This window comes from Cygnus olor, chromosome 5 (assembly GCF_009769625.2).
Source record: "Cygnus olor isolate bCygOlo1 chromosome 5, bCygOlo1.pri.v2, whole genome shotgun sequence".
NCBI classification, from domain to species: domain Eukaryota; kingdom Metazoa; phylum Chordata; class Aves; order Anseriformes; family Anatidae; genus Cygnus; species Cygnus olor.
The window spans coordinates 30,533,374-30,557,323 of NC_049173.1; the positions used below are offsets into that span (position 1 = coordinate 30,533,374).

The following is a 23,950-nucleotide window of genomic DNA, read 5'->3' on the forward strand; positions in this document are numbered from 1 at the left end:
AGATCCAGCAGTCTGTCTATGTCAACCAAAGGTACCACCTTCTCTGACTGTACTGCTTTTCTGGGGAGGAACTCGAATTGCTGGGCTCTTGCCAGCCTTCTGTCAGGACTTTGCACGTACATTCACTGTGCCCACCAGCTGTCTGATCTGGCAGTGTCTCCTGGGAACAGATGAAAGTTCACAGAATCACAGAATCATCTAGGTTGGAAGAGACCTCCAAGATCACCTAGTCCAACCTCGGACCTAATACTAACAAGTCCTCCACTAAACCATATCACTAAGCTCTACATCTAAACATCTTTTAAAGACCTCCAGGGATGGTGACTCAACCACTTCCCTGGGCAGCCCATTCCAATGCCTAACAGCCCTTTCAGTAAAGAAGTTCTTCCTAATATCCAACCTAAACCTCCCCTGGCGCAACTTTAGCCCATTCCCCCTCTTCCTGTCACCAGGCACATGGGAGAACAGACCAGTCCCCACCTCGCTACAGCCTCCTTTAAGGTACCTGTAGAGTGCGATAAGGTCGCCCCTGAGCCTCGTCTTCTCGTGGTCCCAAACTCTTTGGCTAAGGATGAGTAACACGTGCATGTTGCACACAGTGCACAGCAACCTCCTTGTCATGCAGTGTGTTCTGCACACACAAGAGCTGCATCCAGCTCTCTAGCTGCACAGGCTCACCTATGAATCTACTGGCAGTCACTTGCTGCCCCCTTCCACTTGTTTGTGCTTCCACATATGTGGATGCCACTCTGGCCTTTCTTTTCAGTACAGAGGCTTCCTGAAGAACTGATTGCACTGCCGTTAGTGTTGGCTGGTGATGGGACACGAGGACACCTTTTCTCCCTACTCATGCTGCTCTTGGTGAAGGCACTAATAACCAATGCTGAAAGATTTTTGTTCCTCAGAAGTTTCCTACTATGTTTTGTAATGATCAGTAGCCCCATGAGAGTTTGTTCCAGCTCATATCAGCACCATTCAGGCTCATATAACAGCTCTTTTTTCTTCTGCAGTGAGTGGACACTGTCACATCAGATCATATTTGCATTCTCTTGCTTATAAATATGTAGAAAAATTCATCTCTGTTCAGTTGTTTTCCTGGAGAAAGCTGCAGAGCAGGGGCCTTTCAGCTATTTCTCTTTTTTTTTTTTTTTTTTTTTTTCTGTTCTGTGCTATACCTTGAGGCCAGGTTCCTTCTCAGCCGTTGACTAAGCTTGATGACATGGGGACACCCATGGGGAATTGGAACTAATCCTGCGTTGCCTGGGTAGCATTTCTGCCTTCTGAGACCCACCTAGCACCAGTGAATATTGTTTTGTTAATGGTAACACATGCCAATGCCCAGGCAGGGGCTGCAGCAGCCCTCTCTGCTGGGAGAAGAGCAAAAATGAGCCAGGCTCACCTGGGCTGCATGTGTGTCATTTCGGTATACAGTCCTCCTAGAAGCAGGCTAGATTAAGGAAGTGAAGGAGAGGACAGAGGGAGGAAAGGAAGGAAGGGTTGCAGCATGGATTTAAGTGGAAGTGTCTGGAAATCTGTGTCTTGGCATGGTGGGCTTATGTCTCAGGCTTTGGTTATGTGGACTGAGGAATCTGTGTTGGTTGAAGGAGACCAAAGTTTCTGGATTAGTTTTATTGATAGTATGTTTCTCCTTGGCCTTTTGCACTGGTCTTGTGGTTTCAGACTCGCTGAACCTTCAAAAGGGTTAGCTAGTTTCCAGCAGCGGTGCTGAAGAGGCCTGGAACCAGGCAGTTCACTAATTTACTCCTGGGAGCAGGAGTAATTCATCTCCCTGACAGTGTGCTCTGATAAATGCCAGCAGGCTCCCTCCTCCCTCTCCCCATTTGTTTACAGTTTGAGGTAAGGCAGCTGGGGAAGGGTAGTGCAGCACTCAACAGAAACCTCTCCACACTGAGGCCACTGCCTCTGTGCTCTGGGAACTGGGCTGGTGCCGTTCCCTTCCCATCAAGCAGACCAGTGCTCTCCATGCCCACAGGCTTTCAGAAGCCTCATTTGGATGAACCGTCCTCACAAACAGCACTGAGCTTATCCTTGCTGCAGATCCCGCAGGGGACAGAGAGCAGTGTGACACGGTCCCGTCCTGCTGGGTGTGTTTTAGGTTGAGTGACAAAAGCGTCTTGGGCTAAGTCCTGTTGGCCAGCCTGGGAAATACCTTGGTAATGGGTCACTGAATCTCACCTCCTCACGCCGTGTGTCTCAGGGACCATCCATGGGTGCTGAGCCCCGGCCACACCAGTGTGGCCGTAGCTGTATCAGTCTGACACAGACTGGCTGAGGGGGCACAGTGGTGCTGCTCAACTGTGGGTTCCTGTCCTCCATCCTGGTGCTTGTGTCCTGGAAGAGAAACAAAGCAGAGACTGTGTGAAATTCGTGGTCCTTGAATTAGGGGGACTCCAGACATCATGTCTTAGGAGTGGCTGAGATACTGGGGAACCTGTAAAAGGAGAGAGATGGGGGAGATTTTTTCTTCCAGAAGGGGAACAGCTGATGGGATGAGAACATCCCTCTGACAATCCCGTTTCCTGCCATGGATATAAATACAGGTCCCGTTCTGTCAGAGACATGTTTTTTCCTTGCACTTCCTTTCCCTTAGTGTTGCACGTTCACGTAGTGGATGAGGGCACTCCCTGCTCCTCCAAGTGTGGATGCCAGACATGGTCCGTGGGGAGTTTGTAACCTCTCACCCTCAACTGGCACAGGGAGAAAGCTCTGAAACCGCCCCTCCTCTGATCCCAGCCTCCTGAATCCTGCAGTAATCTGCTTTTGTCAGTGGGGACCTTCTGGCTAAAATAATCCATTTGACCCCAGACCTTTTATTCCTGATGCTTTGCCCTCTGGCCCTTGAGGTCTCTCTAGGAAAAGCCAGCCTTGCTCTGGCTGCCCCCAAGCCGTTGACTGCTGTCATCCCTAATCCCAGGAACAGCTCCGAGCTGTTGACTGGTGTCATCCTTAATCCCAGGAACGGTCCCCGAGCTGTTGACTGGTGTTGTCCCTAATCCCAGGAACAGCTCCTGGCCCGGGGCCACCTGCCCTTCCCTCTCCGCCCAGCAGCCACCCACCGAAGAGCATCTCTTGGGAGAGACTTGCTGCCAGCTTGCCTCCTGAGGATAGGGCCTGGAGCAAAAGAAAGGCTGCATGACAGTGGGGACATGGCTTTGCTGCTTCCAGGAGGGATTTACAATCCGGTGGATACCCCAGCCCATGCACCATTTGCAGTGGGGTGCACTCTGAAAGCAGGGACCCCACTCTGGAGGTTGGCACCGGTCACGGCCATTGGGACAGCTCAGTCCTTTGGGAACTCGGAGAAAGGGGGCCTCTGAGAACGGGCCTGTGGAGGGGCCAAGTGTTTCTGGAGACAGGGGGAGCCTGTCTTCTTGTTTTCGGCATGTTTTTAGCAGCCATCAGTTTGAGTGACGTTAACCAGAGCATGTTTTAGAAGCATCCATGGTTTGGAACTTCTGCCAGCCCTTCCCATTCCTCTGCTTTCTCTGTTACAAACCCCTGAGGCAAGTGGTTAATGCCTGGGATCCTGGGCATGCGGAGGCAGCTCAGGGGCGGGGGGGGGTGTCTTGGTGGAAGCAGCTGGGAAAAGGGCTCCAGCACCCATGGGCGAGCACAGAGGGTGCCAGGGCCAGCCCAAGCGAGAAGAGCCAGATGAAGAACTCGGGGTTGTGGCCAGGAGGAGGGCGACCACAAAGGGGAATTCCTTTCATGCTTCTAGGCTAAGGTAGCGCTCTGCTCCCACCGTCTGGTTTGTGTTCAGGGACGGCACGGGCGGCCTCGGTCCCTCGGGTGCAAGCGATGACTGCTTGCTCACAGGCATCCATGACAGCCTGGAAAGTCCCCCCAGACTTCACCTGGCAGTAACTGTGCAAGGGCATGGAGGGCTGTTGTCGCAGAGGAAAGGAGGTGGCAGCCAGGCGTGTGCGTGGGGGTGAGAGTAGCCCTTGCATGTCTCTGCTTCTTGGAGTTCGCTGCGGTCTGCCCCATCCATCACTGTCAGTCTGTACTCCTCCCCAGTGTCCATCTGTCTGTACTGAGACCTAGAGGTGGAAGTCAGAGGTAGTTTGTTTTCATGGAAGAGTACTCAGTAATTTTTAAGACTTATGTCAGAGGCTAGGCTGAGCTACCTTTCACCTCCTGAATATTTCTTTAGGCACAAAAAAAAAAAAAGGCAAAAAGGTGGGATTCTGGTGTTCTGCTAGAAATTGTTGATGGGGAGGCAAGCCGAGAGGCATCTCCTCCAGGCGGGCAGCACATCCCGGGGGCCCACCAGCCCAGGTCAGGGCTCTCGGATGGTGAGAGAAAGGGGACTTGCTGCAAAGGCCACATATTTCCCTTGTTCCCATGGTCACCAGCCTGTTAGGGAGATGCAGATTAAACCTCCCCAGCTGGTGCGTGTTGGCTGGGCAGCCAGGGCCCCCTCTTCCTCCTCTGGCTGTGCCAGTGGGAGCTGGAAGCTGCTGGCAGCAGCCGGAGCAGGTGTCGGTGGTGTCAGCAGGAGTCTGGTGCGCAGGCAGCACCGCCCGGCAGCAGGACAGCACGGGCAACATCCGGAGCGCGGTGGTGGAGTAAGCGGAGCTGTGGGACCAGCCCGAGGTGCTGCACCAGCGAGCAGCAGTCAGGGTCTGCCCCAGGCTTTGGGCAGGCTGCTGCTTTGTGCTCGGTGTCACCAGCATGCATTGAGCCAGGGCTAAGGAGGTGCTGGCTGCTGGCTCATGGCTGTCATGTTTTTTTTTGGTTTTTTTTTGTTTGTTTGTTTGTTTGTTTGTTTTTTGGTTTTTTTTTGCTTGTTTTATTCTCTCTTATGCTTCTCTTGTACTTCTCTTGTACTTCTCTTGTACTTCTCTTGTACTTCTCTCTTTTATTGTGTTGGTACTGTAGTTTAGCATATAGAGGGATGTTTACCCCAGCATCCTCATCAAATCCTAGTCACAGGAACCACATTTCTTTCCAGTTGAAGACTCAAGCTTTGTTCAAGCGATGCTTGCAGCTCTAAGGGGATGATACAGACCTTCTCAGGCCTCTTATCCTGCATGGCAAGACAGATTGCTGTGCAGGGCTTGGGCAAGGTGTTGGGTTCATGTCTGAACCTGGGAACCCCGGAGCAGTGTTGGTGCAGAGCAAGAGGGACCGCCTGCACGACTGGCACAGCACGTGCTGGTGCTCTGCAGCTATGTGACACTCTCTCCTTTGCCCCAACACACCCTCCTTCTCCTCCCTTGTGCTTGCTGTGCCTCAGGATTATTTTGTGGCCATATGTGTAAGTAGAGGTGGCCTCAGTCTGTTGAGGTGGGACTGTTCATGACACAGTCACTGTTCGTCTGTGGTGGCACGTGGAGGTGAGCCCAGAGACCTTCCCAGGCGGGGTGGTTTACTTGGGACATGTACCATGCCCTACAGACCCCTCGTTGCCTCTGTTTCTGGGTGCATGGCTCATCCTGCCCCCAACAAACGTAAACCTCTCGTGGTGTGCTCAGGGATCTGGTCTAACACCTGCTGCCTTTTCCACAGCCCCATGCTCACGTACCGCGTCGATGCTGACAAGGGGTTCAACTTCTCAGTGGGTGATGACGCCTTTGTGTGCCAGAAGAAGAATCACTTCCAGGTCACGGTCTACATCGGCATGCTTGGAGATCCCAAGTATGTGAAGACCCCTGAGGGCCTGAAACCCTTAGAGTGCTTCTACCTGAAGCTGCACGGAGTGAAGGCAAGCAGGAGCTAAGGGCCAGTAGCAAATCCAGCAGGGAGAAGGGGAGCTTGGCAAACAGCTGGGATCAGGCAACACCATGTCTTTCACGTGCTAAGTCATAAGGGTGATTGTAGGAGAGTGCTGAAGGCCAGAACAAGGCAGACCTTGAAATATGAGTCCTAAGACAGACTCAATTGCCCCCTGGGTGTCGTCAGGGCTGCCTCTCACTCACCTTTGGCTCCAGAGGTTTGCAGGCACTTTGGGAAGATCCATTCGCCCTCAACCTCCTCCCTGCCAAGGGAGGCACCTGTGCTTGGACAAGAATAGCACCCAAGCTTGGTGTTGCTCCTTAGTTGTGCAGAGTCACAGGAGGGGCTGGGCAGACAGCTGGCATGTGCGGAGGCTGGGGAAGAGGTGGCGGGAAGGGGAAGGGCTCTTTGTCACATACCCAAACCTTTCTTTCCAGTTAGAGGCCTTGAACCAGTCAATCAACATAGAGCAGTCGCAGTCTGACCGCAGCAAACGGCCCTTCAACCCTGTCACGTGAGTATTGCCCAGGCTGCATTCATGTCGGGGAATTGCTCCTGGGTAATAAGCATTAGCAGGAGAGGGTGGGGAAGGGAGCTGAGCTGGAGGCCTCAGGGACAGTATTGTGGGTAGCACACCCTCCAGTTTTATCCTCTGTTGCCCACGGCAAAATTTTCCTTTCTTTACATTCCCCACTCCACTCTGTGCCCAGTTCATAGACCTACCTTGGTGGAGCAGGCCAGGAGATGGCCATTCCCCAAGGAGACTCCTCTCCAGCAGCATCCTCACTCTCTCCTCTGTTTCCCCTTCCCCAGGGTCAACCTGCCTCCAGAACAGGTCACCAAGGTCACTGTGGGGCGGCTGCACTTCAGTGAGACCACAGCCAACAACATGCGGAAGAAAGGCAAACCCAACCCAGACCAGAGGTGAGGAGCAAAGACACCTTCTTCAAGCTGTTCTGAGTTCTCAAGGCCTGTGGATGTCACAGTCCCCAGCCTGGGGAGTGGCAGGTCCAGCATTGGCCCTCCTTTTCTGTGTGGAGGAAAAGAGATGTCTGCTGTGGCCACAGGAATGGTTGTCCCCGTTCTATGAGGGGTTGCAGACGGGAGAGGGGATGTGCCAAGCCCACTGTGACAGCCTGGTGCCTCGGCCTTGGGGCAGACTCAGCAGTTCCCAGTGCAGGACGACATGCTGACCTCTCCCCCCTCTTGGCAGGTATTTCATGCTCGTGGTAGCCCTGCAAGCACACGCACAGAACCAGAACTACACGCTCGCAGCCCACATTTCTGAGCGCATCATCGTCCGAGTAAGTCCTTCCCTTCTCCCTCAGCCTCTGTGGGTGCCCCCAGCCCTTTGCTGGGTGACCTGGGCAATTCTCTTTCTGGCTTTCCCCACCCTGCCCTTGAATACCTTCTCCAAACTGTCACTGCCTTACTTGTAGCTATCCCTGTCTGTACCTGGGTTCTCACTCCAGCCTTTCCACATCTGTTTGGTGAGAGCAGCTTCAGGGCATGCAAGAACCTGGTGCAGGACAGGGAAGGTGTCCCCTTGTCCCAGCCCTGCCCTGGTGCCAAGTAGAGCTGTTGGGAGAACAGTTGTTAGGACTTCATAGCAAGGACAAGACCTCCAGGTGCAGGAAGACTGGGTGCCTTCTCAGGGCTGCACTTTTTGCACATACTAAGGTGGCAGTGCTCAATTGGGAATGCAGCGGAGCAGGAAGAGAGGCACCATCCCCAGACCCTCCCAGGGCTCTGTTAGGAGAGCAGTCAGCTCTGTGGCCTGAAGGCAGGGAGTAAAACACACACACAGAGGGGCCTTGGAGTCTGCAGACAAGGGCATGATGAGTTACACAGCCTCCAGGGTGCCCAGAACTTCAGGGAATTGCAGGCAGCCTGGACTACCCTCTCCCAACCTGTGAGTGGGTCACAGAACTGTGGCAGCAGACCAGAACCCCAGGATTTGGGGCTCAGGAGCAACAGCCATATCACTTATGGTCTCCAGCTGTCCTGCATGGTTCTGGTTGGAACTGTTGGAAGAGCTCTGAAAGCTGAGATAACAGGCAGCTCAAGAAGGCAAGGACTATCCTTTAGAGAGAGGAGCAGAGTGGGCGTAAATTTGGTTCCTGCTGGAAGAGGCTTAGACAGGACAAGCAGATGAATGCCAAGGTTGCAAGGGCAGGCTGGGATCTGTTCCCAGAGCTGACAGTGGATCCCTGCCACTTTCCTTTGTGCTGCTGCAAAGCTCTGTCTCACACCTCCGTGGCCTTGCTTGTCCTCTTCTGGCTCTGCTGTGACTGTCTGCCCAACTGCCTGCTGTCCCTCCTGCGGGGCTGGTGCTGTCACACCTTGGCCTTGAGATATTCCTAGGGCCATAATGTGGTGTGCTGCGGGCTGGAGAGGGCATCCCTGCCAAGGTCCTGTGCCTTGGACTCTTCATCCCAAAAGTCCCCTCTGGCTTCTCAGGCCACCTGGATCAACATGCCCCAATTTCAGCTGAGATCTTCCCTATTCCTGGCTCCCTTCTGCAGAGCAAGGACACAGCCGTGCTGTTGGGGTGCTTCTGCTTATCCCCAGCTTTGTTTCCCAGCTGTTTCCCACCCACACTAAGGGGGACAGTGTGCTTGGAGCTCTCTGATGTCCACCAGTTCCCTGTGGCCTTCCCTTCAAACCAGTTCCTCTGCAAAGTGCATAGTGGGACAGGACTGTGGGGCTCTCCCGATGTCACCCCTCTGGCCATGTCTCAGAATGCCTCTGCCCAGCAGCACTGCAGCATTTTGCTGCTTGGTTTACTTACTGCTGTTTTCCAGTTCCCAATTTCCTGTCTCTCTACAGGCCTCCAACCCCGGCCAGTTTGAGAGCGACAGTGACGTGCTCTGGCAGCGGGCGCAGCTCCCTGATACTGTTTTTCACCATGGCCGGGTTGGCATCAACACAGACCGCCCCGATGAAGCCCTTGTGGTCCATGGCAATGTGAAGGTCATGGGTTCACTGATGCACCCGTCAGACGCCCGAGTGAAGGAGGACATCCAGGAGGTAAGAGCCAGGCAAACCAGGCTAGGCTTGGCTGATCAGGGATCTGAAAAGGCACTGCAGAAAGAGTAGGTGTCCTTGTGAGCTTGTTTCAGCAGCTGATTTTGACAAAGTCATAGGAAGCCTGAGCTCTTATTGACTGGACAGGAATGACATTAGCAGTCTGTCTTTCTCTGAATGTCCCAGACACAGCCTGTCCATTATGTCTTAAAGAATATTGGCACTTCCACTGCTAACCAGAACTAGTACATGCAAAACTGACAAACCTGAAAACAAGCGAATACCTCAGGCAGCACATAGGGGCTTGCCAGAGCCTGGGTGAGAGGCTCAGCTCTGATCCGAAGTCCTCTCAGCTGGATGTCTCTGTACAGGAAAGCTTGGTGCAGTTGTCTCATGTTTATGAAAACTGCCTCTGCCCTGTGCCTGGTTGTGCAATGGGGCTCGGTTTCCTCCTGACTTCTCTGCCCAAGGAACATATCCAATGATGAGAACTGGAGATTAATCCCAGTGCAAACGCTCTTTGTCCCCATGGCTGGTCTGAGTAGGGTTCAGGACTGTTTCACGAAGTACCTCTTGCCTTTGGGACCTGTCGTAAAGGCATTAACATGAACTGTAGTGGGTTTTGCTGCCTGGGGTCAGAGTCATGGGATCTTAAGAAGCAACACCCCACTTAGGAGTTGCACATGTCTGTTTTGTGCCAGGTGGACACCACAGAGCAGCTGAAGAGGATCTCCCGTATGCGACTAGTACACTACAACTACAAGCCCGAGTTTGCAGCCACAGTGGGCATTGACAACACCTCTGAGACGGGTACAGGCCCTGCGTCACCCTGCTGTGGTACCCTGCTTACATCTGCAGCACCGGACCTTATATTCTATGACCTACAGTAGCATTTTGTTTGTGAGGCAGCCCCGCCAGGCACAGGGCTGGAGAGGGGGGGCGTCTCTGAAGCATAGGCATTTAATAAAGCTCTCTATTTAGTGAGCTGGAAAGAAGGTGGCATTTCCCACAGGTGGCTTCTAGCCCCTCACTTGGGCTGTGGTAAGGCTCCTCCGAGTACCTACCCCTCCAGGGGTGCACAGGGAGCCTGGACACAGCCATGTGCTACAGCAGGGTAATGCACATACCCATCCACGTAATCTGGGAACCAGCCTTGCCTGAACAGCCTCTTCTTCCACAGCTGAGACTCAGTGGTCTATGGGCTGCCCAGGCAATGAGGCCTCTTTATGAGCTCTGCTTGGCCCTGCCCAGGCTGGGGTGAAGGGGAAGACAGCCTTTGTTTTATCCCCAGCACAGAGGGCTCCTGCCAACAACTGCTCAGGCAAGAAAAAGATTTGTGGCAGGAGGAGCGCTGTCCAGATCCCTGTGACCCACTGTGTCATTTCCACGCAGGTGTCATTGCACAGGAGGTAAAGGAGATCCTTCCTGAAGCTGTGAAGGACACTGGGGACCTGGTCTTTTCCAATGGAAAGACCCTCGAGAACTTCCTGGTAGTAAACAAGGTCAGTGGCAGCCCAAAGGGACAGGAAGGGTGGGGAAGCCGCCGGGGAGGTTGTTGAACCTGGGTCAAGGGAGTTATGGAGCTGGAAGTGGAAGAAGGAAAGAATGGTGCCTGGGAAATGTTCCTAAGCCAATACCACCCGTACGAGTTTCAGACCTGTCTGATCTTTCAGATGTCAGGAGCAGACCTGAGTGGACAGCAGACATCTGCAGGGAGGAACTAGCCTGATGTTGGTGAAAGTTGGCAGCGTCTCCCTCGGGAAGGACTCCTTGTTGGCAGCCGCCTGTAGGGAGGCTCTTAGTCATACTCTCTCCTTTCTAGATAAGATAAGGTGGTTATGTCAAGATAACCAGGAGCACCTGGCTACTTGACCTCACCATAACCTGTGGCAGCCTGTTTGCTGCTCTGGGCATTGAGGAGACAGCGCACATCCCTAAAGTTCTCCCAAAGCTGCCAGTTTTCTCCTGCATCACTCTGTCCTCAGTGCCCAGAGTATGAATGGCCAGGACTGACCTTAGTGCCATGTTTATCCTTTGTGGAAGCCTAGATCCCTGCAGTTACATCACTAACGAGCAGTAGCCAGGACCATGGGCTTTTCCATAGTGTCCAAAACCCTCTGAGCTTAGTGCTGTACCAGCGTGTCAATGAGATGTGCTGCCTCGCCTCGGGGAGCTTTGCACAGGGATATGGAGTAGCAGAGCCTGAGGGTGGATAGGAGGCATGGGTGATGCCACAGTGCCAGAAGCAGTATGTGGGATGTAGCTGTGCTTGCGCCAGAGGGATGTGCTTGTGCTGGAAAGGCCTGCCTTTACCAGAGGGGCTGCAGGGGGAAGGCTGCTCTCCAGAAGCTTCTGAATTTGGGCTCTCCATTGGTCTGAATCAACTGGCTTTTGGATAATGATGCAAAATCGCTCCAACAGCTTGCACCACAAGCAGGAGACAGTCTTGGAGGGCTGGGAAGGGGCAGAGAAGGGGCAAGTGAGGAGAATTCCTCACTTAATTTAACCAAGGGCTCCTGACGAAGATGAGTACTTTATGTCTGTCCTTTGTAACTGCGGAGGACTCCTTGGAGTAACACCAGCAGAGGACACAGTTCTCAGGGATCAATGAACAACACTTATTGTTTGGGTTGGATTTTAAGAGACCTCTTGTTCTCGCATCCAGGGGCTGTGTGCCTTACTGGGTGGGTCTCGTCTCCACTCCCCCAGTGCTGGGGGGGTGTTGTGTAGGCTTTCCCGTGAAACAGGGCACGGGAAAGCAGTCAGAGTGGATGGATCCATAGTGGGGAGAAGGAGTGCCTCCATGTGCCTGGCCACTCAGACTTCTGACCTGTTCCCTGGCAGGAGCGCATATTTATGGAGAACGTGGGAGCTGTGAAGGAGCTGTGCAAACTGACAGACAACCTGGAGACTCGCATCGATGAGCTAGAGAGGTGGAGTCACAAACTGGCCAAGCTCAAACGGCTCGACAGCATGAAATCAACTGTGAGCTCTGGGACATTCAGGTATGAGGGCAAGGGAGCCAAAAGGGATGTCTTCTTCAAGCCCGGGCAGCCCTGAATGGCAGCCCATTTGGGGAAAGAGGAGATGGGAAGGAGTGGTGGGGCATTGGCAAGTTGTTATGTGGTCTGCAGTAGATTCAGAGAGCTGAAGGATCTGGCATACACATACCAAAATCCTGCTCTCTGACCAGCCCCAAAAAACCCGCTATGAAATCATCACCACATTTTTCCAGAGTTAGTGAGTGGCATTCTCAGAGCAAAGAGTTTCTCGCGCTTCCAAAATTGTTATACTGACCTATGTCAGCTTATGAAGGTTTGGGGCAGAATTCAGGCTTTCTGGGCCAATGCACCAGCACCCACCTGCCCCCCAGTGCAGGCTGAGTGACAAGGGTTTGTGACTGTCGTGTCACACAGAGATTTCTTCCCTGGCAGAGAATCACAGTTTTGCCTGAGAACCACTCGAGGTGCAGTGGCAGGGCCTGTCCCTGCACAGCTCTGCTTGATTCCCCCTTTCTCCTTGCAGCCAAGCAGGAAGCCAGTTCAGCCGTGCAGGAAGCATGCCCCACAAAAAGAGGCCCCACAAAGTAGCCAGCAAGGTAAGGGACTGCTCCCAACCAAGTGTTGCTGTGCAGGGGAGGGTGATCTGCTTGGGATCAGTCTTCTGCATGGTTCTCCAGTGTTTTCCTGCACATGCTGCAGAGGGAGAGACCCGGACTGCTCCCATTTTCCTCATCTCTCTTTCCTTTTTGTCCATGCCTAATGAAGGCATTATCTGGCTTCTGCTCTGCGTGGTTTCAGGGCTTGCGAGGGAGCAGAAGGAAAGTTTGGAATGTGATGGGTGGGATCTGTGTTCAGAAGCAGAGAGGACCGGAGTGATAAAAAGTCCTGAGCCGACATTGGGATTTCTGTCTTGTAGTCACCATCGGTTGTCCCGGAGCAGGCCTGTATTAGTCAGCGCTTCCTGCAAGGCACCATCATTGCCCTGGTCATCATCATGGCCTTCAGGTGAGACCATGCACCCAGGCTGCTGCTTCACCATCTCCCTCCAGCTCATCGGCTTGGTCTAGGCTGGGGCAACCAAACAGGCAGTGCTGGAAACACAGTTTGCTTCATTTCCAAGGAGTGGTCTCACTGCTTACTGCCTCCTGGAGGCTTCCCAGCACCATGGGGTGGTAGGGAGGCTTACGGGTGCCTCAGAACAAGGAGGTCTAGCTTTTATTACCATCTGTGGAGTGGACATTGAGGGGCTGTGGACCTCCAGTTTCTTTCATGGGCTGAAATCCCTTGGAAGCAGGTCAGCACCATGCGACGTGCCATCCTCATGCCTGTCCTCAGTCTGTACCTCTCTCTGTCATTTCAGTGTGGTGTCCATGTCCACACTCTATGTGCTGAGCTTGCGCAGTGAGGAGGACCTTGTGGACATCGATGGGTAGGTACCTCTGGGCTCTGTGGGAAGGATGTGGTGCCTGGGGCAGTCTGAGGCAGAAAGAGCAGCCACCATGGGTTTACTAACCACAGTTCCAGTGAGCCATGCTGTAAAGCCATCCAAATGTATCTGTGCATCTGAGCCTTACGTTGTTCACAGCAAGAAGTGAGGAACAGAGAAGAAAAAGAAAATGTCCTGATGTTTGGCTGCTCACATACTCATGGCCTGTCTGAATGTTATTTGGATGCCTCTTCTGCTGGACTGAAACAGCACAGTCCCACTGCCTCTGGTGGGGCTGGACCAGTCCGTATGAGGCAAGGGTGCAGACTGCAAGCAGTGTCCTTAATGTGGAGAGAGTATTGAGGGAATGGCCCCAGCACAGTGTGCACACAGTTAGGCTGTGCTGGGCATTCAGTTTCAGCACACTTCACTCCTTTGGGAGCTCACAGTACCAGATAATGAGTCTCTTTTTCTCTCTCTTTTCCCTGTCCTACTTCTCTCCCTCTTGTTCTGGTTACATCTCCCATCCAACCCATTTTCTTTCTACTTTCACTTTAATTTTCCCTTTCTTGTCTTTCCATTTCCATTATCTTCCATGCCCTCTTTCATTCCCCCTTGCCCTTCCTCACTTCTACCAACCCTCCTTTTCTTCCCTTCTCCCTTCACTGCCCTATAGCTCTTTTGCTGTGCCCACTGCCTGTCTCCTGGCCCTCTTTCGGCACAGGGGTCCTGGGGTCCCGGTCGCTCTATGCCCACGGTACGTTACTCTTTCATTCTACTGTTATTTAATTGTTGCATCCTTTCTCTCAGTTCCTCTTCTTTCTCCCATCTGCACCACAGAAGACAAAGAATCTTAGGCAAAACGTGAAGGCAAAGAAAGGGATACAAATACAGCTCAGCAGCTGGAGCTCCAGGAGGAAGGACGATGGACCCTGTCAGGCAATATGAAAGGGAAATTAGGAATAGTGGATTGAAGAAGCAGTGAATCAAAGGCTAAATAAAGAAGTTTCATACTGCAGGTAGAGCAGGAGTGGGCAGTATGAAAGAAGTGAAGGGAGTATTTGAAAAGGATGGAGACTGAAGAATTAGCCCAAAAGATGTTCCTACCCTCTCTTCATATATGAGTAGTTTTATTATGAAGGGTCACCCTAAATTATAGGACAGCTTAGTGTGCAAAAGAAGGACATAAAAAAAACCAATAACAACAACAACAACAACAAAACCTTAATTGTTTCTTTATATGAGCTATTACTACCGGGAATGCTTGAGAAGGTACTGACTCAGTTCTCCTGGTGTCTGACTCACTAACAGGCAAGTTACTGAAGTGTCCAACTGGTCTATAAACTCCACTCCTATATTTTGCCACTGCAGGAAAAGCAATATCTTCAGAAAAATAAATAGAAAGCATGTTTGAGAGGTATGGCCTTAAATATCTTACTGCAACACCAGGAAAGTTGGCTGAGCTACTAATTAGGAACAGACCCATAAAGCATCTTTGTTGGTGTGATCTGCAGGGCTGCAGCAACGTACTTCCCTTTAAAGGAAAACAGGTCTTATTTGTCTGTCAGCACCCTTTGAACAAAGTGCTGCATAAAGAGCAGTGGAAGGCATGTTAATTTGTTCTTTTTAGAACTACACAGCAGTATTTCACAAGAAGCTATTAAAAAAGTAGTTGCTTGTGGGATGCAAGATAAAACCAGGCATGGGAAGTGTTGACAAAGGCAGTGGAGGACCTTGAGGGATAGAGGTAGATCTTCAGCTGGGATAAAGGTTGGCTCCAGAGGCTGGTGTCCACGTGTCCTCCAGGAGACCACTATTGTGTTTCCTTTAACTAAAAAAAGAAGTATATGTAATAAGTCTTGCAGGTGACAGTGGTATTTGGGTTTCTCTAAATGAACAAAGGCTCCATTTATCTTTGATAAACCTTGAGCAATGCTAAGGGAACAGGTAGGACATTGTTTCAGGACAAGCAAGATGTGGGACAGAGAAAACTGAACTGAGGAGGGACCGGACAGGTGAAATCTTTAATTTCTTTGTTAGGAACTGAGTAGGAATCTCTGCCCGGTGGGCAGCTGCAGTCTGTGAAGGCAAGAGGCTGTGTTTATCCCATCCCTCCACAGGCAGTAGCTGGTGCCTAGAAAAAAAGAAAAGGGGAGAAAAACAGCACCAGGCAGTAGTTCCTCACTTTTCACATTTGCCCAACCATCCACATGAGGTGCCTATGGCTTCCTCAGCTTCAGTGAAATGCCTGAAATTGAGTAGGGCAAATCTAGGTGGGATTGTGTGTATTTCTAAAAAACAAACAAACAAACAAACAAAAAAAAAAACAAAAAAACAACACAAAACACAAGGTGAGGAAGTATCTCACATCTTGAGACCCAGGCATGTAAATCCACCCCAGAGATCACTATTAGAAAGTAAATTCACTGAGTAAAGTCTTTTCCACAGTGAGCACCAAGGGAGCATTGCTCGTGTCCTCTGAACCAGATTAGGCTTGTCCGTGCCATGGGACAGCCACACCATCTTTTGTGACATTTCCTAGCTCTCCTAGCTGTCTTTGTGGCTTGTGTGCCTCTCTCCTGCCTTGCTTTCCTTTCCCAGAGCACTCCAGTCTTTACTGCTCCTCACCACTGCACTCTATGCCTGCTCTTGCTCTGTGTACCTGGTCCCATCGACCCACTCACTGCTACAGCTGCTTCTCTCTTCACGTAGAAGTGACACCATGGTTCCCTGCAGTAGAGGTTTTCACTCGTGTTTTCCTACATTTCAGGGCAAGCCAGAACTTTGATAAAACACAGATGGTGCGATCCACAGCTGCGTCAGACAGAGCCAGTAGCAAGACCCCCACACAGCATGGTAGGTCACAGCATGGCAGGGGGCACAGCAGACACACAGGGGTTGTGGTGCTGGATGATGGTCACAGCTGTACCTCCATGCCACGGGTTCAGTGATGTGGAGCTGTCTTCATGCAGGGAGGTCCTGGGGCTGTGGTTTCATGGACGGGATGCTGACGGCATGTGATGCTCCTTCCCTTGGCTTATCCCAAGTGTCTCTCCTCTTTGCCCTGCAGTCACGGCAAACGTGCTTGACTTGCTCAGCAGTTCACCCGGTCACAGTGTGCTAGCATGCTTCAACCCACCTTGTTTCTCCATGTGCTGCTCTGCTGCTCCCACCAACGTCTCCTCCATTGCCCTCTCTGAGACCAGCCCTACTCATGCCACTAACAGGACAGGTAAGTACCAGCCCAGCAGGAGGTGCTGGGACAACCCTGTGCTGTCCGTCGCACCACTGTGTCACCTCAGATCCCTCACCTGGTTTCTCACCTATCTCTGCACCTTATGAAAATGACGTGCAGCCTCCACAAGGTACCCGGTTTCCTCCACACCCACTGCCTGGAGGGGCTGAGACCTGCTCCAGCAGGCAGCCGGGGGGCAAAGTGGGACTGCCAGGCTGCGCAGCCTTTGCTTCCTTTGTGGCATGGTTTTGTACATCCCTGATCACACTGCCAGGGTTAGTGGGGACTGGAAGGTCTCTGGAGCTCAGCCAGGACAGGGCCATGAGAGGCTACGCCAGGCTGGCCAGTGTGCCTGAGCAGCCATACCTTGCAGTCTGGCCTCAGGCCTGTGTTTGCTTTGAGCAGGGTTTTGGCAGGCCAGGAGCTGTGCTGCCTCTTGGCTGCCCAAGCAGGGCTTTTGCAAGCTCTCTTACTCTATCACCATTGTAGGAGCAACAGCACCTCAGGCAGTCAGAGCAGAGCTGTAACAGCCCTGGAGTCATGCCTTAAATAGTGCCCTGTGTTCCCACAGCCTGTCACAGCTTCCCTATGCTGCGAGGATTTTGCACCATTCTCTCCAGGCACGGAGGCTGTTACACATGGGGGTGTAATGCCGGAGGTGACGCTGGGACAGGACGAGCCCGGAGCTGACAGCCCTTCTCTCTGCACTGGCCTTGGAGGCAGGAATGCTGCCAGCCTCTGCCTCTCAGCGCAACCTCTCTCCCTTTCCTTTGCAGACCAAAGTCAGACCTCACTCCTGCCAGTGACAAATATCAAAGCCAAATCCAGGGGCGTCACCGGAAAAGCGACCTCCTACACCAAGTGGCCAAAGACGCCTGACAGGTCTCAGAGCTTCGGCAGCCCCAATGCCAGCCCCTCCTCCCCCTTCACCCACCTCCAGGGCAAATCCAAGTACATCTCCAACCTCTCGCTCTCCCGCAGCAACTCCCCACTGGGGCAGGCCCGGCAGCAGCGCAGCGTCAAGCAGCCGGTGAGCGAGTGGCCCCGCACAGAGGATCCCAGCACAGATGGTAGGTGGGCCCTCTCCTCTTCCATCCCCACAGCAGCACCGTACCCCTGGGCAGCCTTCTGGGGTATCCTCCATCATCTGGTTCCCTCGCTGTGTCCCTGGGCTGTGGCTTGTTCGCCCTCAGCTCTTCCAGTGCAGCCAGGTTCAACCTCCAGCCCTGCGCTTACTCCCCCTGCTGCGCTACGCTTTCTGGTTGTGTTAGTCCCTTGGTTCCCTTCTGAGGCTGCCGTTAGGCAACTCCCTTCATAGCCCCACCACTCAGCCTTTTCCAAATTAGATTTAGAGGAAGAAACACACAGGTTCAGTCATGTTGGTAGCAGAGGGAAAGGAGTTCGCTGACCAGCCACTGGCAGAGCCTGAGGCAGCCCTGCTCCTGGCTCTCTGTGGCTGGTCGTGGTGTTAGCGCAGTGTTGCAGCAGTGTGACCCTTTTCTCTGATGGCATGGGGATGCGGAAAGACAGTCTCAGTGCCCGGCGTCCCTGCCAGCCCTCCTCACCCAGGCTGCCCCAGCTGTCATCCCTTTGCCGTTCCTACATTGCCTGTCTCCCACCTGCAGGGCCAAGCCCAGTGCTGCACTCCATCCGGATCCTGGAGATCGACATGGCCATCCAGTCCCAGTACTGCACAGCCAGCAACGCATGCAGGTGAGCAAGGCTGGGATAGCTGCTGGCACGTTGGTGGCATCTTGGGGAGCTCCAGAAGCAGGTGGGCAGCTCCTGGAGCTTTGGGCCTTTTCCTACCGTCACCCAGAGGCAGCCCATGCTGCTGCTTGGACAGAGGAGCTGGGGCTCGGGGTCCAGCCCTGCTCCTTCACCCAGAGCGCAGGAAGACTGCATTTGATGATGAGCTCGCCCTTGGGAACTAGCCTGGGAAGCCCTCCCCTCTGAAGTCCGAGCCCAACAGAGACTGGGTCCTGTCCCGGCCATCTCATAGACAGCTGCAATGCTGCAGTCAGGTCTAATGCACTCTCTTTCTCCCTAGGACTGGGAACTTCACCTACCGCATCCCTGTCAGCCAGCTCACAGCAGTGAACACCAACCTGACCCTGGAGATGAAGTGAGTGGGCAGGGCTGCTTTCTTCAGTGTTTCTGCACCCTTGAAGTCAGCAGGATACTGTGCCGTGTCACTGTGGTATTGCCCATCCTGGGTAAGAGACAGCAGAGGCTGGTGCCTTCCAGGGTCTCACCACTTCTTGTCTCCCCAGCTCCTCTTCCACGTTGACCGTGTCCCTTTGTGGCCTTGTCTCCAGCGACCCCTGCCAGGATGCCGTGAGCACAGACACCTCCACCAATGCCACGGACACGCAGGTAGGTAGGGTTGGGCTTACAGAATCCACACTTGTGAAGTGTCACCCCAACACAACACAGATGTCTCCAGAAGGGACTATAGCAGTCTGGCTAGGGCAGCGCAAGAGTTGCTGAAGGGACTTTGTGCTCTGATAGCCATACTCTGCACTGACTACTGTAAATGTACCTCAGACATCCCTGCACCAGCTGGTCACGCAGTGCTCAGTGCTTTTGATGCCTGTGGATCTGGATAAAATGTCTAAGTGCCTCCTTGCCCCACTCTTAATCCAGCTCTGTTGCTGATCTTGGAGGTGCTGCTTCTGCTCCAGAGACAGCTGTAGGGTCACTTGACGGAGGGGGGTTGTGCATTTCCTTGCTAGTCTGCCCTAGGAGGACATCCTGGGATGCTCAGCCCTGGTCTCATCCCCCCCCCCCCTTCTGTTTTCTTCCCCAGGAAACAACGCACCGTTGGCCTCTCGTGATGATGTCTTTCAGGGAGTTCACCTACCACTTCAGAGTAGCACAGCCTGTGAGTACAAGCAGCTGCTTTGCCTTTCCTCTTGTCCAGGGCTGAGTGGAAGGAGAGCAATGGGAATGTGGCATCATCATGGCACAGGTTTAGTGTCCACATTGTGTGGAGAGCCTTCCACAGCCCTTTCTATCATGGCTGTTCCCTTCCAAGGCACACAGGTAGTAGAGAGATGTAATTCGGGAGGTGCGGGGAACAAGTGCCTACCCACACATGGGGAAGGGCAGTGTGATAGAGCCAGCTGCTCACACACAGGCCTAGAACAGATTATGATCTTTGTCTGTGCCAGCACATAGTTCAGGCACAATTCCCCCCCACCTCCTTGGAGCATGCATCCTGCCTCTGTCTGTAAGCTCTTTTTCTTGCTTTCTCACATAGGGCCGAGCCAACTGCAGCACTACTCCCGAACAGATGGGACACCTTTTCACTGACTATTATTTTCAGTTTTACTGGCTCTGTGAGTGAGTCCTGGCAGCACCAGTGCCCTCTGGTTGGAGAGAGGAGGGGGACTGGTGACACTGGGGAGACTCCCGTACACCCTCCTCCAATAGCCCCCAGCCCTATCTTACCCCCATCACCTGCTTCAGGCGTGGAGCTGGTTTGGTTGTGGCTGGTGATGCAGATACTGAAGCACAGCACACACAGAACATAGGACCTAAGCCACAGAAACACAACCAGCCTTGCAGTGTCTCCTGGGCTCACCTAGCACCAACTCCCGCCACCCCACACCGCCCCGAACACCTCTCCATCCCTTATGGGGACGCTTGTGTCTCCCGTCACTTCTCCTGCCCCCTGTGACACTGGATTTGAAAGCATTACGCTGGACTGAATGTGGACAGGTCTGCCACATCCCAGAGCATGGATGGGAGCTCCATCCTGTACTGGCCTAGTGGTCCCAGATGTGTCACGTCAGTTCTCCGCAACACTGGAATTGCTCAACACTGGAGCCCTTTCCAAGAGGGAAACGCTGGAGTTTCACCAGGAAAGGAAGGCTGTGCCTGGACGTACTGGAAGTTGTACACTGGAGTTGCTGTTCCTTCTAGTTGGCCCAGGGCCATCCCCTGCAGCCCCCCTCCACAGACCCCTGGAGACCCCAGGACCCCTGAACAGACCATTCTCTGCGGACAGCAAGAGAAGGTGCAGCTTCCACATTTGCCCTGCCTGTCCCCCTCTCCTCACTGTACTCTGTCACTGTATCCAGGTCTGGATGGATAAAGGTAAGAACCCCACTGAAGATGCTGCTGAGGCTGTGCCCAGGCCAAACCACATGTGGGGACGCTTGCTATCAACCCATGGGAGAAAAATTACCCCAAGCCACCTGTGTTAAGTGTCATGGGGACCTGTTTCCTTCATTTGCCAGCAGCATGTGGCCTCTCACAGTGCATGTGGAGCTGCCCAGTCGTCTCTTGAGTCAACGCAGCCACTCCACCCAGATGTGGTGAGAACAACCACCGGCAACACCCAGCGCGCCCTGCAGAGCCAGGCTGGGTCGCTGGGGATGCATGGTGTGGTCTCAATGCACCACCAGGCTAACGGATCTCTGCCAGGCACTGGCAAAAAGAGGCTGATTTTCTCCCACTAAGGAGGAGACAGCAGTGACTGTGGGTCCTCGCTGTCACCGTTCTCAGAAGGCAGTGATGTTGAGTGTACTTTGGGTATTTTTACTGTTACAAGTTCTTAACTTGCTAAACTACTGAATTTTTTTTTTAAAGACGTATAAAAATGGGTCTCTTAATTCTGTCACTGTTGAGCTATGTGTCTCACATAGGAAACCAAAGGGGGCCACTGCTAAGCTCCACGTTAAAGCTTGACTGCTACAGCGGTGCCGGGACGTGTCGGAGTGATCAGCGCTCATGCGTCCTGCCCCAGCCCCTCTCGCTGAAGAAGGAGCCCTCTGCACTCCTGGAGGCTGAGCCACCACCGGGTCCATACAGCCGTGACTCATTTTTCCAAGGAAGCAGCAGCCACTGCTGTGGAAGGGCAGTGAGGGGGAAACACCACTCTCCAGTCCTGGAGGAAACTCTAAAGCTGGCTTCAGAGAAGAGCAACCTTGGCCCTTGCGGTCCCATCGCTGGACACAGGCAGCTCAAACCAAACTGTTTTTGGGAAACTGCATCAGGCTCTGGCTGCTGCATTTTGTTCCTGTCAGTGGAGATGGATGCAGCAATCCCTCTGCCACCACCAGCTGGCTCAGCTGCTCCAGAGAAAGAAGCTGCAAAGATGTTTTAGCCAATAGAGAGTTGGTTCCTGCGTGCACCTTGTGGGACTCTACACTGCCTTCCCTCCCCAGCCTGCTTCAGAGCTCCCTTCTGAGTTTGTCCCAGCAGAGCAGCCATAGCCTTGCACTTCCTTGCAGCATCACTGGGAGTTTGTGTCCCTGCCTCCAGAGGACCTGGCCCTTTCCTTTATTTGCAGGGCAGATGCGAGGTCAGGTCTTCATTCCCATGCTGTGCCTGTGGGCAGCAAACAGTGAACTACATCGGTGATGCGCTCCAGTTACTAAAATGCACTGAAGCCTGGGCAGCCAGGAAACGGAGGGTGAGCAGGGAGTGCCAGGCAGCCAAGTGGGAATGAAGCTCACGAAGGCCTTCTGCCCCAGTTTGGGGAGCTTGGAGAGAGAGCAAGAGGTCCAAAGGCATGGGAGTACCTATGCACAAACAGGTCAGTCAGCTCCACTTCCAGCAGGATTTTCTGCTGCCTGCAGCTGGTAGGGAAACCCTCCAGCGTAGTGCTCCGGAGAGGATGCTCGATGCTCTTCTCTCCACCTGCCCTAGGCATTTTTGCCCAGCCTTAACCCGTGAAGTTGCTTTCTTGGCAGCTTTTACTCTCCAGTTGGCAATCAGTGGCCCAGGCTGGCAAGTCCTTACTGAGGCGAGCGATGCCCTGTGCTCCTCGAGGTCTGCTCAGCGGAGAGGTAGCCTTCTCAGACCCAGCCACTGTTTTCCCTTACTGCCAAACTGGGCTCAATGCCCATGCTCTTTTTCAGCCCCCGCAGAGGCAACGGGCGGTGCCGTGAGGGCCAGAGCTGAAAGCACTGCCTGCAATCCCCACCACCGACCCCCCCTCACTGATGGTCATGGCCGAGGGCAGCCGAGAGCCAGGCGTGCTTCTCCCCTGCTGCAAGGGAAGCTGCTCCGAGGGGGAAGAAAGCAATCAATCACTGGAAACGCTAGCAGTGGTGGCCCAGGAGGAGATGGAGTCTCTCAGGTGTCCCTGCAATGTTTAGCCATGGGGTTTACCAGGGCCCCGGCGAACCAAGTGCCTAAGGGCTATGGGAACATCTCTAGTGCCTTTTTCTGCTAACAGGACTGTACAAGGGAACGGTGGTTTCCCATGCGTGTACTGAATGCTGCGTGCCTCAAAAACAGTGGCCAGTTAGCTCAATAAATGAGGGGAGGCAATACCTAATGTGCAAGGGGTGGTCTGAGCCCCCATACAGTTGTTTTACAGCAGAAAAACACATGGGCTGACAGTGATCCACAGTATCAGAGATTCAGAATGCCATCTTCGGCATCTTATGTTGCTGAAAGCCGTATCTTTTGTCTTAAAGTACATCACAAATCACACACCAGTTCCACGGGCAGCTGCACAGCAGTATGACAGCAAGGCAGGAACGAGCTCAGAGGGGTTTTGTAGTGATGGAAGGGTCATAGGATTGCTTCTAAGCCCACAGAAACAGCTGTTTGCACAGACTGCCCCTAGAGGTTCCCACCCTACCCACCGGTAACTACAGATGTGTTCCCCATCCCCAATCAGTAACAAGAGAGTTAACAATCAGGCCTTTCCCTGCATGAAACGGAGGGAGCTCTGAGCCAATGTCTCCAGCCTTACAGCCTGGGGAAAACCCTCTCTTCAGCTGGAAACAAGATGCTTCATCTCTCTAGACATTCTTGGCAGGAAGGAAGATGAGCATGGATACGAGGCCACTTGCCAAAGTTTGGCTGTTTCGGAGTTTGTTTCAAAAGCAAATTCACAAACATTCTGTCCTACTGTTAGAGCTTAAAGCCTGTAAATAGAGACTATGCCACCACTGCAAGAATTAAGAAAAAAAAAAGTAAAGCACTAATTTGTTTGGTTTAAATGTTGCTGTCACAGCTTTAATCACTGTATATTGCCAGCAAGTTTGTAGAATTGCCTTCTTAGCAGGTATTATTGATTATCAGTTTTTATTTGTGGGAAACAAGCGTGGTTTCCCTCCTTTCTTTCTGATTTATATTTATATTTTGCCGAATTTGAGTGCTGAGTTTCCGGATCCCCCACTTTTTTGTTTGGCTTATTTAGACTTTGTTTTATGCTCGAGGTAAATATGCCCATATAAATAAATATATAAATACTGCTTTGTATCCAAGGATGGCTCCTGGCTGTGTTCCTCCCTTGCTATGAAAAAACAGCCTTTCGGGTCAGTAGTTATAAGCTGCTTGTCACAAGACCGAGGAACTCCAGCGCCACCTGCTCGGCGTGAGTTTCCACACGTGCACAGGTTGGGGTCAGGACAACTGCAGGCTGTGGCTGCTCACTGCTATGCAGCACACTTTTGACCAGATGTAAGGTCATGGCTCATGCCTCAAAGACCAGGTCCAGACCCAGAGGCATCCGAGAGTACTTACAGAGGGAAAGCTTCTTTACCAAATAGGAAA

The 23,950-nt window shown here is 52.9% G+C and overlaps 1 protein-coding gene across 7 annotated transcripts in view; it reads left to right on the forward strand.

The window, feature by feature from the left end:
• The window catches only part of MYRF (myelin regulatory factor), a 64,315-nt gene extending 40,658 nt beyond the window's left edge, over positions 1-23,657 (forward strand). For 4 of the 7 annotated variants that reach the window (XM_040560193.1, XM_040560196.1, XM_040560195.1 and 1 more), the window contains 20 exons: positions 5,533-5,728; positions 6,177-6,253; positions 6,553-6,663; positions 6,953-7,043; positions 8,569-8,769; positions 9,468-9,576; positions 10,159-10,268; positions 11,611-11,771; positions 12,292-12,364; positions 12,685-12,773; positions 13,129-13,197; positions 13,871-13,951; positions 15,965-16,050; positions 16,265-16,426; positions 17,206-17,499; positions 18,055-18,142; positions 18,480-18,554; positions 18,703-18,805; positions 19,239-19,313; positions 19,692-23,657. In XM_040560193.1, coding sequence (XP_040416127.1) covers positions 5,533-5,728; positions 6,177-6,253; positions 6,553-6,663; positions 6,953-7,043; positions 8,569-8,769; positions 9,468-9,576; positions 10,159-10,268; positions 11,611-11,771; positions 12,292-12,364; positions 12,685-12,773; positions 13,129-13,197; positions 13,871-13,951; positions 15,965-16,050; positions 16,265-16,426; positions 17,206-17,499; positions 18,055-18,142; positions 18,480-18,554; positions 18,703-18,805; positions 19,239-19,313; positions 19,692-19,778 — 2,338 coding nt within the window. In that variant the 3' untranslated portion in view covers positions 19,779-23,657. The remainder of the gene's footprint in view (positions 1-5,532; positions 5,729-6,176; positions 6,254-6,552; positions 6,664-6,952; positions 7,044-8,568; positions 8,770-9,467; positions 9,577-10,158; positions 10,269-11,610; positions 11,772-12,291; positions 12,365-12,684; positions 12,774-13,128; positions 13,198-13,870; positions 13,952-15,964; positions 16,051-16,264; positions 16,427-17,205; positions 17,500-18,054; positions 18,143-18,479; positions 18,555-18,702; positions 18,806-19,238; positions 19,314-19,691) is intronic. The other 3 variants (XM_040560192.1, XM_040560194.1, XM_040560191.1) reach the window with 3 other exon arrangements.
• Positions 23,658-23,950: the final 293 nt, after the last annotated feature.